The sequence below is a fragment of the Patiria miniata genome, unplaced genomic scaffold, assembly GCF_015706575.1.
Source record: "Patiria miniata isolate m_02_andy unplaced genomic scaffold, ASM1570657v1 HiC_scaffold_8, whole genome shotgun sequence".
Lineage (NCBI taxonomy): Eukaryota > Metazoa > Echinodermata > Asteroidea > Valvatida > Asterinidae > Patiria > Patiria miniata.
Genome location: NW_024037075.1, coordinates 103,539 through 118,203, shown reverse-complemented (window position 1 = coordinate 118,203; position 14,665 = coordinate 103,539). Strand labels below are relative to the sequence as shown.

General features: G+C 43.7%; 1 protein-coding gene across 1 annotated transcript in view; it reads left to right on the top strand.

Annotated features, from left to right (window-relative positions):
- The window catches only part of LOC119719470 (meiosis regulator and mRNA stability factor 1-like), a 44,877-nt gene extending 35,319 nt beyond the window's left edge, over window positions 1-9,558 (top strand). Inside the window, exons 6-7 of the mRNA XM_038188943.1 lie at window positions 8,644-8,689; window positions 9,186-9,558. Of these exons, the coding sequence (XP_038044871.1) occupies window positions 8,644-8,689; window positions 9,186-9,463 (324 nt within the window). The 3' untranslated portion in view covers window positions 9,464-9,558. The remainder of the gene's footprint in view (window positions 1-8,643; window positions 8,690-9,185) is intronic.
- Window positions 9,559-14,665: the final 5,107 nt, after the last annotated feature.

The following is a 14,665-nucleotide window of genomic DNA, read 5'->3' as shown; positions in this document are numbered from 1 at the left end:
CCTTAACAAGATGAAGGATCAACTGTAGACTGGCGTCCAGTTTTGAATCAACAAGCGTTTTACTTAGCATAACTTAACTTTTAAAACAAAATATGTCGAAAAATAAATATCATTTTGAAGTTTGAGTTTCAGAACAAAAGTTCATTTCAAACCTGGTAGACCTATAGGCTGGCATAACTCATTCAGTTTTTGTTATTCATTATTTGCTGGGAATGAGTGATCAAAGAGTAAAAAAAATGAAAAGAAATTTAATTTGATTTACATTGCCATTTACGGTTTACAGCTTTCGTAAAATCCCCCTTGCACCAAAAAAGGAAGTGATATTTCATGATGTTAAATATAACAGTTTAATCAGTACTGGCCTTGCGACGAAAGGTGGGGTGACAACATGCTAAGTTAACTGTTAAATGTTTAATTCCTTTTCATTATTTAATCTCTGTTTCAAAAACTTGACCTTGGACAATGAGTCCATGACTTGTAGTCTTGTTGTTTGTTATATTGCAGGAATGCAACTTTTCCTCGGATCAGCTGATTTCCTCGTTTTTCATTTCACAATTAGGCCATTGAAAATTGAAAAACACTGTACAAAGTCTTGTAAAAATTGGAATTTCCTCGTTTTTTGTTAATTTCAAGTTGCATGCCTGTATATTGATATGTGTTGTTTTATTTTGCTTCAAGAAATAAAAATGTAGTTTCTGAAGTCTGAACCCTGAATTTATTTGTTTGTATAATTCTAACGTGCTATCTTCATTGATTTCAAGTATTTAATTCCCACAGCCGAACTGCGACTGCAACTATAATTGTTGAATTGTTCTGTGGAGAAAAGTGCACCCCTCCCCCTTAAAAATATTGTGATACGTAAAAAATCTACCTCATTAGGAACATTATTAAATGTTGCTAGTATCATTAGCTAAAAACCTTCCTGGATAGAAAAGTTACATCGAAAAATAAAATTGTTGGATATTTATTATTTTTTAACATGTTTGCCTGACGAATGACGACCAAAGGATGCATGTAGGACGTAAAATACAGGCCCATGGGTCAAGACACTTTTTTAAAATTCTTGTCAGTTAACATTTTCCCCAACGGCAATTAATGGTAACGCAGTCGTCAAAAAAACGGCCCCTGTCAAATTGGTTTAGTAATTAGTATAAATTCTGGACTAGCAATACTGGGCATTTTGTTCTTCAGTCCAGTTTTAAAAAAGACGTGCATTCAATAAATTATTTGAATATCCCCCCAACAACAACAAAAACGACAAAAAAGAAAACCCATTTATTTACCACTTATTCATGTACACGATACAGGCCTTTACAGGGGTGAATTCCATGTTTATTTCAGTTTCCCTCACTTTTCGTATAAACTTTTCCCCTGGCCTTTGAAAAAATAATCCCAAATAAAATCCAGCTCCAAAAAAGGCCTTTTCCGAGAATGATTGACAGCGGCATTGTTCAAATTGATACAATGCCGCTGTTGTTGCTACAAAGTATATACGGTTGGATTCAGCTGTAGGCCATCGAACTTTAAGGCTTTTGATGACTTGCCGCCAGTAATTGCAAGCTTCTTAGATGATAAACAGTGATGATAGTATCTCAGCCAATGAAATGAGCTGGTTCCCGTCAACTAAATACGCCATTGGTTGCTTTCATCACGGTCCGTTTGCTTTCATGAATATGACGTTCCTTCCACGCGCAACTTGAGTGGTGGCCCATGTTGGAATTCTAGCTATCTGAGCCACAGGTGCATGGCTGCATGCCCAGTATCACATTCCAACCTGGTTGCCTAGAAATAATGTTATTAGGAGGCTCCCCTGTGATGCCTGGGCTGGGACTGCCGGTTGCGTAGCAAGAAATATATGACTATTTTTCTGGCAGCCTGCAGAAAACTAGCAGCTCAAGAATGCTGCGGCTTTCGGGAAATTTGTGCAGGCAAAGTTTTTCATATTTTGGAATTTGGAATTTGGATGCAGTTTGCATTTCCGTTAAATAAAGGTGTTTTTGTTTCTTTAAGAAAATCGGATCTTAAAAATACAAATAAACGATCTTCCTCAGGCCTTGACATTTCTGCTTGAAGTGACACTTAATTCCACAACACTTGCAGAATGCAGACGATTCATTTCTTCTTAATTTATTTAGTCTGCAGACTTCAAAAGAACATGGAAAAAGAGGGTGGTTAAAGTGTATACAAGTGTATATACAAAGTAAGTATTGTGACCGCAGTTACCGCACATTATACTGGGACACAGGCGGCAGTCTTTTTGAAGTCTTGATTAAACGTTTAAACGTTTAAACGCTACGGGAAAATTTTGCTAAACGTTTATTAAATTAAACGTAGATTCACATCCTTGGCCTGAATCTCTGGAGCTGAGTGAGGAGCTAGGCAGTCAGGGAGCCTGCTAATCTTCCTCTGAGCCTGAATTGGCTTGGTCTCGCACTGCCATCTCCCTGTCATGATCCACAATGCCCCTGTGGGTTGCAGCACCGAGTGCATCTCTTCCCCTCTCCTCTACTGCAATTCTCCGGTGTTTTATGGATACATTTTCACATTCTTTATTAGAAATGGCACAAATAAGCTCTAAAGAAGTTGTTGAGTGGTAAATTTGACTTCCCCACAGTCAAAAACATAGGATTCAGTAGCAAAATTATCAAAATCTGTCAAGTTGGTAACATTTTGTGTGGTAAAATAGGTGTTTATGTTGAAAATGGCGGCCATAAATGGCAGCCATTTTGAAAATTCAAGTGGCTAATGGGATTGTTCAAATAAATGGTTCCAGGGGGATAACATACAGATTTTGGTGCTTGTATCCACATTTGAAAGATGGTTACAGTTATCTGCTGCACCAAGAGGTAAAGTTGGTTGTAAAAAGAAGTGACATTATGATGACGTCATCATTGGTCATGTGACGTCATCTTTTGGTGCATTATTTAAATTTCTATATCTAGAGTTTTTAGAGTTCTAGAAAGCCAATTTGGTTAAAACTTTTAAATACATAGTCATATATGTGTCATACATGAAAATGAAACTGACATCATGATGACGTTATCATGTGAGTTTTAATTGTTTTTTAATTGGTTGTTTTGGCAACTTGCCGAAACAGCCTTTGTTTTTTTTAGAGATTTTTTTTGTATTCCTTGTTTGGCTTCTCCTTCAGACTCTTGTTCATAGCACTTGTACACATTTTCATCATGCACGGCACTTTGGGCACAATTCGATTGCCTTTGTACTTAGACCAGCATACACATAGACCAGCACCTGCAGATGTGTGCCAAACATTGTTGTCATGATATTATCACGTAAGGCATTTTAAAGGTGCATATTTTAAAGGCCTATATCTACAGAACTACAGGTGCGATTGGGTTGAAACTTGGTATGTCCCTAGACCAGGATGTGTTAGAGATGAAAATTCAAGTGATGTCATCATGACATCATCCGTCATCACGTGTCATGTGACATCATATTAAAGGTGATATTTTGAAGGCCTATATCTACAGAGCTATAGCTCCGATTTGGTTGTAACTTAATATGTACCTAAACCGAGATGTGTTATAGATGAAAATTGAAGATAAGTCATGATGACGTCATGTGACGTCACATTAAAGGTACATTTCACTAAGGCCTATATCTACAGGAACTATTGGTCGGATTTGGTTGTAACTTGGTATGTACCTAGACCGGGATGTTTTAAAGATGAAAATTGAAGTGACGTCATTATGACGTCATCATGCGTCATGTGACGTCTAATCATAGGTGCGTTATTTTTGGACTATATCTAAAGAAATATTTGTCCGATTTGGTTGCAACTTGGTACGTAGCTAGACCGGAATGTGTTATAGATGAAAATTGAGGTGGCGTCGTGATGACGTCATCACAAGTCATGCGACGTCACATTGAAGATGCATAATTCGAAGACCCATGAGAGTGTAATCATGCAACCTCATCCCCAGGGTGTCGAGCAGTACGTACCCACCACTATCTGCCGAGGGCGGATCCAGAACACAATTTTTGGGGGGGGGGGGGGCCCCCCAAAAAATGTTTGGTCCCCAAACAAGTGGGTCCCAACAATTTTTGGATTCTAGATGCTCTGTGGTGCGATCTGAGGCAATTTCTGACCACTTTAACCATTTTTTTTATGGAAAAGATGGTGGTGTACGTAGTGCCTGCCTTCATTGCGACGTCACTTAAAAAAAAAAAATAATTGGTTTCGTTTTTTGGGGAGGCCATGGCCCTCCCCCCCCTTCCTCCCCCTCCCCCCCCCCCCTTCCCCCTCCCCCCCCCCCCCCCCCCCCCCCCGATCCGCCCTTGCTACCTGCTCTCTCACCCTGGTATTGGATCATTTGCATGTGCAAAATTTTTGAACACATATGCAAATGAGGAATAGTCTGGTGCCTGCCTGTGCATTACATTAACGTTTGTTTTTGTATGCGGTGTTTGGGGTAAAAACAATCAATTCATCGCGCCGTGAGTTACGAAAACACGATTGTTTTGGAATTTAAAATGTTACAATCTTATCCTGCCAATATGCAGTATCACATTTCATATTAGTATGAGAAAATTGGAAAGGAAAGGAGTATTTTTGAGAAGGCGTGGATGTTATAATTACAATGATTGTGAAAACACGTACACGTTGGAAATAACAACACCAAGTACATGATATATAGCCAACTGCAGTATCGAATCAGGATACAGAAAGAAAGTTTCCGATCCAGGGCTTACTATTGGAAACGAGGTTGGTAATAAAGTAAGTACTGGGGACGAGGTTGGTAATCATGTATATATATGACACTACCTTCAATTACACACATCCCGATATGTATAGAACTACATGTCATTCCTGGATGGAACTTTAGTTGTAACTACTGCTGCCGCCGAACCAAACTAAAAATAGCCGAACATGGCCTCCCGAACCATACTGAACTGAACCGAACCAAAAAGGTTGGTCTACGTCACTCAACTTACGTATAGAGAGCAATCTACTTATGCATATTCCCAATGCCGGCAGGTATTTACGCTAAGAGTTTGTACAATAGCGTCCTCTTGTGTCCTACCACTAATGCCCTGCGGCATGTATGCCTCGTGAGCGTCAATTTTCTCTTTGCGGCTGGTCAGGTAGGACGTGCATAAAATATGCTCTGTATTTCTCATCAATTTTCTGCTACCCTTATCGCTTACATGTAAGAGAAGATTTTGATTAAAGAAAAGATCAGTAGAGTTATAGTATCGTCTTGTGTGATTATTTCATAGTAATGAAGCTTTTGGAGAGAACTGGCCATGTCACAACCGGGGAATTCCTCTCCCACGGGACGGACCGAGTTCTCGGGGGACTCTGCCGTTAACACTTCGTCGTTACCGCGGCAGCAGTCTCCTGTCCAGCATCCCCAGCCTTTGCCAGCTGCGGGGGCTGGCAGTTTCTGTTGGCCGATTAGGGGACCATTGGTCGCCATCTCCGGTCAGCCTAAGCGGAACAGCTAAACGAAAGGGGCACTCTGGCAAGGTTCCCTCAAAACTTGTGCCGGGGCTAACCTAAACAGGGTCGACAGGGTAAACGTAGCTGGAGTCCGGGCTTCACTACACCCTCCGTCCCATCCCCGAACTCTGGGCAGCCCGAGGGGACTAGCCTTCACGCTTCAGTGGGCTTGGGTCACCCGTGTCCTCCCAGTACAGTGCCGAACACCACTGGGTGCCGGGACGGACTATTGTACAGGCCATCAGACCAGTCATCTTTCGCTCTACCCGTGGAGCTTGAGACGCTGTCGGCCGGCATGACATGAGCGATTCTGAGCGGGCCGCCCGGGGATACCTCGGACCGGCTGGTCCTGTAATTTCTCGCTATGAGGGATTGCCCTTGGCATCAGATTTTTCCCTTGCTCGGGTCCCAGTTCCCAGGCATCATCCGAATTTCTCATCAGATGCTGGCGCTGACAGTTCCTACGTTGGCCAGGTAAGGTACCCCAAACGGTCCCCATCTCTGGCCAACTTAAATGGAATAACCAGACAGAAGTGGCGTTCTGGCAAGATTACTCCAAAGCTTAACTCATGTGCCGGTGCCAAACCTAACACGCGGCAGCAGGGTAAACGTAGCTCAGACACGGGCTTCACTACACCCTCCTTCCCATCTCCGAACACGGGGTAGTCTAAAGAGACTAGCCTCCACGGTTTGATTCACCCGTATCCTCCAGCACAGTGGCGATCGCTAAATGATGCCGGGATGGGTTTTTGTATGGGCTACCGGACTGGTGGACATCGCACGACCGACTCATGGGGCTTGAGGCGCTGTTGGCTGGGTATGACATGATTCATACAGAGCCTCCATCGGTTCAGTGGTGGTTTTGAATCACCAGTGTCCCCCAGACACAGGCTTTACTACACCCTCCGTCACATCCCCGAACACGGGCAGTCTGAAGAGACTAGCCTCCACGGTTCAGTGGGTTTGAAGAGCCTCCACGATTCAGTAGTGATTTTGAATCACCTGTGTCCCGCAGCACAGTGCTGAATGCCACAGGGTGCCGGAACGGATTTTTGTACGGGCTTCCACACTGTACGGCGCTCACCCAACTCATGGGTCTTGAGGTGCTGCCGGTGCGGTATGACATGGGCGATGCAGAGCGGGCCGCTGGGGAACCTCAGGGCAGCTAGCTCTATAGTATCTTGCTCTGAGGAACCGCCCTCGACATCATTTTTTTATCCGTTGCTCGGGGGTCCCGTTGCCCCAGGCGTCACCCAAATTTTCACCGGATGTACCCCGGGGCCACTCTTCGGGAAAGAAGAGTAAGAAGAATTAGACCGGTCATCGATCACGCGCACCGCGCAGACTCAGTTTTTCACCGGCAACAACGGCCCCAACCTGGCCATGGTTTTCCAGACGCCTACCCCATGTTATCCCGGGGGCTGGCGTAGGTAACTTGCCCAACCCATGACGACCTCCCGCCGTCTGACCTGTGGGAGCCTGTCATCGGGACTTTGCGGTGTCATGGGATCTACTTGCGTTAGACCAGTGAGTGCTCGATTCGATCAGCCGCAGTTACGCACTCAATTTCTCGAGCACCCCTGTAGGACATGCTTGTTTGGTCGACGTCAATACCGTCTGACCCAACAAACTGCTGCTCCGTGGAGGGGAGATCAGCTCCCTCGAAGGATGGCAATACCCGTACTTTCCTTGGGGAGACCCGATCGGGGTTAGGATGACCTCCTTGGTATTCAGGAATGAGGCCGGCTTTTGGTGCCCCATCTTAAGCTTAGAGTCCCTGAACAGATTTATGTACTGGTGGGCTGTGGTTCAATACAACACGAACCCCCGTAACGGGGTCCTCAACTCGTTTAGCATGTTAAGGCTACCGCATGGTTGACGACCTTAACATGCAGAGTTTCTGGACCCGCTTGCCCACAATATGTGGAGCAGCGGGGTCTACCCGGGGTTACGCCTCTTGTCACGTGCCCCTGTAATTATACAATAGCATCTAATGTACCTAAACTGGGATGTGTTATAGATGAACATTGAAGTAACATCATGATAACGTCAGCATGTGTCACGAGACGTCACATTATAGGTGCATTTTCTAAGGCTGATATCTACAGAACTATTGGTCTGATTTGGTTGTAACTTGGTATGTACCTACACTGTGATGGGTTATAGAAGAAAATTAAATTTCAAATGCCTATATTTACAGAACTGAATGTCCAATTTGGTTGTAACTTGGTATGTTACTTAGTTGTATTATGTCGCAGAAGCCATTAATTGTATTTGAAATGAGAGCGTTGTACCTTTTTTTAACACCATACCTTGCTTGTGCTAGTTGTTGTGTGGGCCATTTTCGCACTATTCAAGGTCAAAGGCCATAGCCATTAGCCTTGAACAATTCATTTTATTATTCTTTTTCGTCATCGCAACAGCTACGGATTTAGTGAAATGAAAACTCGACGCCATCACAATGGCGATGGATTTGCGGTTAGCATTGAGTTTGCTGGATGCATAATGATGATTGCAGAATGAGACTTTAGTGAAATACCCTGCTGGCCTCCCTCTCTCTCTAGTGGAACGTTTCCTTTATGAATCATTGTGATAATTTACCATGCTCTTCCACCATAATCAAGAGTTTATTATTTGTCCTAATCATTAGAGAACCAAACAATTATCTGCCTATTAATCCTAGCCCAACAGTGACTTAATTTAACCCTCCTTGTCTTCTGCATTTCATAACCCTTCAAATTTGCAAAACCACTTTTCAATTCCTTTGAGGTAATCTTCTGTGGAGTATGGATACACAGTTCTGGGCAAGCAGAGCTTAAGCTTCATGAAGTTCCTGCTTCACTACTTTCCACAGTGCTGTTCATTTTTTGTGCAGTGTCTGTGTGACACAGTTACTTCAAACTTTGTAACCCTTTGCCTGAAATTGACCTGCAGGGATTTAAAGGGTTTTACATATTGCTCTGAATATTGACTTCCCACTAGGAGGGTTAATAGAATCTCTCTTTGCCATACACTTGTGCATAAAACCAATCAAACCATCCAAAACTAGGATTCTCCAGTATGCAAAGTGTGGCGACTCAGTGTTCTATATTGCTGAACCATACAGTTGGCAATTTAATATTAAACACACATTTGTGTTCCATCACATTCTTTTGAGTTTATTCATTTTTTTTGTACAGATAAACTGGAATGGAGATGATACACTGATCTTCATACCAAAGCGGGGTAAGAGTGAGGGCTTTGCAGGTTTTGTGCTGTTGTACACTGATTAGAAGATAATTAAAATTTCACTTTTACTTTAACAATGGAAGAAGTACGTTGAAAATATCATAAATACCTATTGAATTAGAGTAAGAGTAAAGTCTGTCACAAGCCAATGTGGCCCATCAGGTCGGTGTTTTATCTCCAGTTTCCGTGTAGCATGAAATGACTGGGAATATTTCTAATCCCCTGGATGGGATGCTAGTCCATCGCAGGTTACTCCCCAGCTAATGCTGGTACCCATTTATACTCATGGGTGGAGAGAGGCAAGTGGGGATAAAGTGGCTTGCCTAAGGACGCAGCATATGACCAGCAGCTGGATTCCAACCCCTGACCCTCTGATCAAGAGTCACGAATCCTAACCACTAGGCCACACTCCCCACTCTTAAATAGAATACTTTTACAGTTTATAGATTTCAAATTGTGCCATTATGATATTTTACTGTTATTCTTTTAAAAGAGCAAAGTAGAGAAGAGCTGATTCGTATGCGCAAGTTCAGTAGGGAAGTAGTGGACCTCCTTTCCAGTCAGCCTCGCTACCGCATTCTCTTCTCAAAGTTCATCCCAACTTATCACCATCACTTTGGACGTCAGTGTCGAGTTGGTGACTATGGCTTTAATAAACTTCTAGAATTGTTTGAGGCAATGGAGGATGTTATTCAGGTATGTAGACTAAACCTTTTCAACATATTAGTAATAATTTACACAAAAGGTCAATACAATAGATATTGCTGTTAACTATGCGGAATCTTATAGACTCTGTGCATGAACAGCAGATGGTGCTTTGTAACCACTTTCCAGAGTTCCAGTGGGAGGAACGCACCGCATGCGTGCACTGTGAATGTGAACAAACTCATGGCATGATCTACATTCATGTCAGTGTGTTCAAGAGTCCCTCCCATTGGTTTCCGCTAACTCTCCCTTTGTGACCATTTAGGGAGTACTTGTGCACAGAGTCGGTAGACTTTCAACACCCAAAAAGTACCCAGATACAAGTTGTGATGATTAGTATTCAAATAGTAGGAAAACTATCGGACATCCTTTTAGGGGTTTGCACACTTTTAAACATTGAAACTGTTACATACTTTCTTGGCAACTGAGGGTGCTGTTAATGTTGATGTGATGTCATTTAAAACACACACTCAAGTAAATTGCTTTTCTGTTCAAATTGTCAACCCCAAAATTTGTCCAAAGAAAATATTTTCAGATTAAGTTTACACATTTACTTCGTGCATGAAAAAAAATAATACGTCACCACAAAAAAGCAAAAAATCCTAAATTCTGTTAGCTTTTTTATGCTTAGGCCAATGTTTTTTTAGTTTTGCGTATTTTGCCTTATTTACCTTGCCTTAATGAATGTAAAATATATATAAGGTCGATGATTCTTAAAAATAACGGATAATTTAAGCTGTGCACACCACTATGCACAATGCTAGTAACGATGGCCACTGGCCAATACTGGCCATATATCGTGCAGTATCAGCATGCGTGACTGCACTGTGTAGCGGGCAAAGGCTTGCTGATCGCATCGGGGAAAAACAACGAAGGCTTCCTTCCAAAATAGCGATTGTAAGTAGGCAAAGAAACAAATACGGACAGCAGAAAAAGTCGAAGTGTTTTTGACGTAAAAAGGTTGATGAGCAGCATTTTTGTGAAACAACAAATACGGACAGCAGAAATATTACAAGCATTTTTAACATAAAAGGTTGTTAAAGACGAAAAATATGTGAAGACGAAAATAAAATTGATTTTTTTTTTCAACAATATTTAACACTGGTGGACAGTCAGTTTATAAATTACACCCAAAATGTGCAAACATTAGACAATAATTAAAATTAACTTACATTGTAATTCTTTATTTCATCACACAGCCAAAAATTATCTGCAAAATTCAACAAGTCGACATATTTTAAGGTCATAAATGCTGCAAGTCTGCATATTAATACAAATGTATTGTTATTTGTTCATAACTGAATACATAAATTCCTATACAGAAATGGCCAACTGAAACATTCCTCGCATCCCCCCCCCCCCCCAATAAAAAGGACCCACAAATAAAATTAACAAAGAATTGACTAAAGCCCAGTTCATACATCATGCAAATGCAAATTTTCCGGGGGGGGGGGGGGGGATTGAATGGGGGAAAACAATTTTTTTTGTTGTGGAGGAGGAGGGGACGTGTGCCCCTTACCCCCCCCCCCCCCCCCATCCAGTTGTGACAATATTGACAGCACTGAAGAAATTCATGTAAAAGATACTCCTAATTTCCTCGGTGGTGCTGCCAACATTGTCAACACTGGACTTGATTCATCTTGTTGCTGAGCGATCTCTACTGCTGCCACATACTTACTGCGATTGGCAAAAATGAAATTAAACATAGGAACAAGACTAACTAAACATGCATGTGGTTACATTTGAATGAAACTACTTAAAATACACCACCATTGAGAAACTGCATCTGTTTTCAAGCAAATTCCTGAAAGAATGAACCGTTCTCTTTTTAATATTGCAACTGTATCCCAATTTAGGTAACAGTAAAGGCATAGGCCTACCGGTACCTCCAGTTCTTTCGGAGAAACTGACCTCCAAGATGCACATTTTGGAGCCTTATTGTGCCTTAATTGCATGACCTGCTGGAAAGGAGGCCTTGGGAACAGGGGGCTGAATTCATCCATGCTCAATTCAATACCATTTGGAGAGATACCAAGGCCTGCAAGGTGATTTTACTCATCTTTGAGGCCATCGTGAAGAGGCACTGGCTCCAAACAAGTCCTGCGATACATAGTTCAGTCAATTTTCATTACTAAATATTAGTTAGTACATATAGGAATAAAATGTTCAAACTAGAAAACACACAGTAGGCCAAAAAGGTGTGCTGCCGGTTATTAGGCCTAATATTGCCACGCCCTACCTAACCTGTTTTGTTTGTTTTTTGGGGGGAGGGGGGAATGAGGGAAAAAAACACAATGAAAATCATCATAAAGTTTTACACTGTAACAATACACACCTCCATATGATTGTACACGTTCCTTCGGGAATTTCTGATTTAATGGCTCGTTGCCGTGGATCGGAAAATCGATCATGGCCCAAGAATAAACGGCGCCGGGCCCATAAATCCCGCCGCCACCGTTATTCTAGCTCTTCAACGAGCGACAGTGCCAGTACGTCGCCGACTTCTGCCCAGTCATCGGACCACCCACGTCATCGCAAACGCGGGCGGAGAGACAATACATCGGATTTATTGCTGAAAGGTTTTCAGGCTTTGTCGGCTCAGTTGGCGGCGTTGGCGCAACAAACACTCCCAATTCCCCCTCAAGCTGAGACGCCAATAGACCTTCACCTACTCATTCTACAGCTGTAGATACACACGAGGCAACACCTAAGGGTAACCTCGAGTCCCAGCCGGGTCCATCTTCGGTGGATCAGCCGTCCGACGTGGATTCTACCAGGAGTCATCCTTATGAGACTACCGATAATAGATTTCGTGAAGTGATGTGGGATATGGTTCGTATATTAAAGGTTCCCATTCCCGAACAGTCAGAATCTTCACAAGGTACACGGCCTAGTTTTAAGAAACGCACAGGTGTACCAGAGCGGGATTCCCCGAAGTCAACCTTTCCGGAATTCCCAGTGGACAGGTTTTTTTTCTAACCGTCTTAAAACAATAGCTGGTCAGAAAAAATGGCAACCCTTTGCCAAGGCAGCATGTCATCCCTTTCGGGTTCCAAAGCAGGATACTGAAGAATTTTTAACAGTTCCGGTTATCCCAGACAATGCAAAGGACAAGATGGCGGCAGATACAGGGAAACAATCACTTAAAGTTCCCTTTGCCGATCCTGTCCGGAATAAGCTTGAAGAGGCATTACATAAGGTTGATGCAGCATCCCGCATGGGTCTGCAAACGACTTCATTTATGCTTCTTTTGTCAGAATACTTGGTTACTGCATGTGATTCCGTTTCCAGTGTTTCTCCTACAATGGCTGTCAATGCCTTTCAATGTCTGGAGGATGGATTACGCATCATCCTAGACCAATTTGCTAGGGTCTCTGTACTTGCCACGGTCTCCAGACGTTCCATATTGCAATGTTCTAGAAACGATCTTCTTTCCTTCAGAAGGGGCAAGAAAACGCATGGAGGCCCTTCCTTTATGGAGCAAGGATTTGTTTGCGGATCAGTTCCAGACGATGATGGAGGCCGAGGCCAAACGTCTAGAAGCAACAGACCGTATTAATTTACAGGCCCGTCGTAAGAATCACAACCAACAGCTAAGGTCCCGACTACTTCGAATAGGTCCAAAGGTTTTAGAAAACCTTTGCCCTCCTTTCAGACACCCAAGTCTACCCAATCAACCGCTGTGGCTCGATCAACACCAGCAACAACCGCAACAACAACATCGCAGGCAACTTCCGGAAGGAGTTTTTGGCTGGCCAACCTCAAGAGGTCGTGGCACGCGGTTTCCCTCCCGCCAGAATCTTCTCGAGCGGGTCGGGGATGGCGTCGGTGACGCTGGTTCTCCACCCGTGGCCCCCCAGATTGGGCCCGTGGGGGGCCGCTTAAGGCAATTCGGGGAGACTTGGGCCCACTTTTGCACCGATGGGTGGGTGCTTCAGACAGTCACACAGGGATACTGCCTAGAGTTTACAAGCACTCCTCCATCGGTAATGTTCTCACGTCCCACCCCTGTTCCATCAGACAGAGAACAGCGGAGGGCATTGGAGAAAGAAATAGAAACCCTGCTATCAAAACAAGCAATTCAACCGGTTCAAAGCCCAGTAGAAACATCAGGTTTCATGTCAACATTCTCCTACACTTCCACCACACCAAGAAGAAGCAAGGCGAGTGGCGTCCTATTCTGAACCTAAAGCCGTTGAACAGGTTTATTCGTCCACGGCGGTTCCGAATGGAGACCCTGCGCACCGTCTTAAATTCTCTCCCAAACACCATCCTGGGCCGCATCAATAGATCTGCAGGATGCTTATCTTCACGTACCCATTTGCAAGGAACACAGAAAATACCTTCGTTTTCAATACAAAAATACACTTTTCAAGTTCCTCACTCTTCCGTTCGGTCTGTCAACATCACCAAGGGTCTTCACCAGAGTAACAAAGACCCTGGCGACAATACTTTAAAGAGCGAATATAATGATATTCCTCTGCCTGGACGATTGGTAATCGTAGGCAGGTCCACAGAGGAAGTTCGACAGTCCTTAGAAGTAACCGTCGACTTGACGACAAGGTTAGGGTTTCTGATAAACTTGGAAAAATCTCATCTGGTCCCCACCCAGACACCGTCTTTTCTAGGGGCAGAAATCGACCTGGTAACAGGGATCGCTTACTTCCCTTCGAGCGAACGAGTACACAATGTCCAGGAGTGCGCCAACCTGTTCCTGACGGCTCGATCAGCACCAGCGGTGGCCTGGCTACAACTGCTGGGCCTAATGGCCAGTCTGGTCGATCGAGTCCCATGGTGTCGCCGAGGATGCGGCCAATTCAAATACATCTTTTGGCTCATTTTCGACCCAGTCAACATCCTTCGTCAAGGAGCATACCAATACTGAAGCCAATCATCCCCCACATTCATTGGTGGACAATTTGGAGCAACCCTGAGTCAAGGTTTGCCTTTTCCTCCTCCACTTCCCACGATGACTCTTACGACAGATGCATCCAACATGGGATGGGGTGCGCATCTGCAGTCACAGCAAGTGTCAGGTCTTTGGACACCAGACGAACTGGTTTTCCACATCAATGTTCTGGAACTCCTTGCAGTTCGCAGAGCCTTATCTCAGCTCATCAGCCTAGTCAAACAGAAGGTTGTAATGGTGCAATCCGACAACTCAACTGTAGTGGCCTACATAAATCGCCAAGGAGGAACACGTTCCCCCCAGTTGTGCTTCCCGACTTGGAAGCTACTCCTTTGGTGCATAGATCTCAACGTAACTCT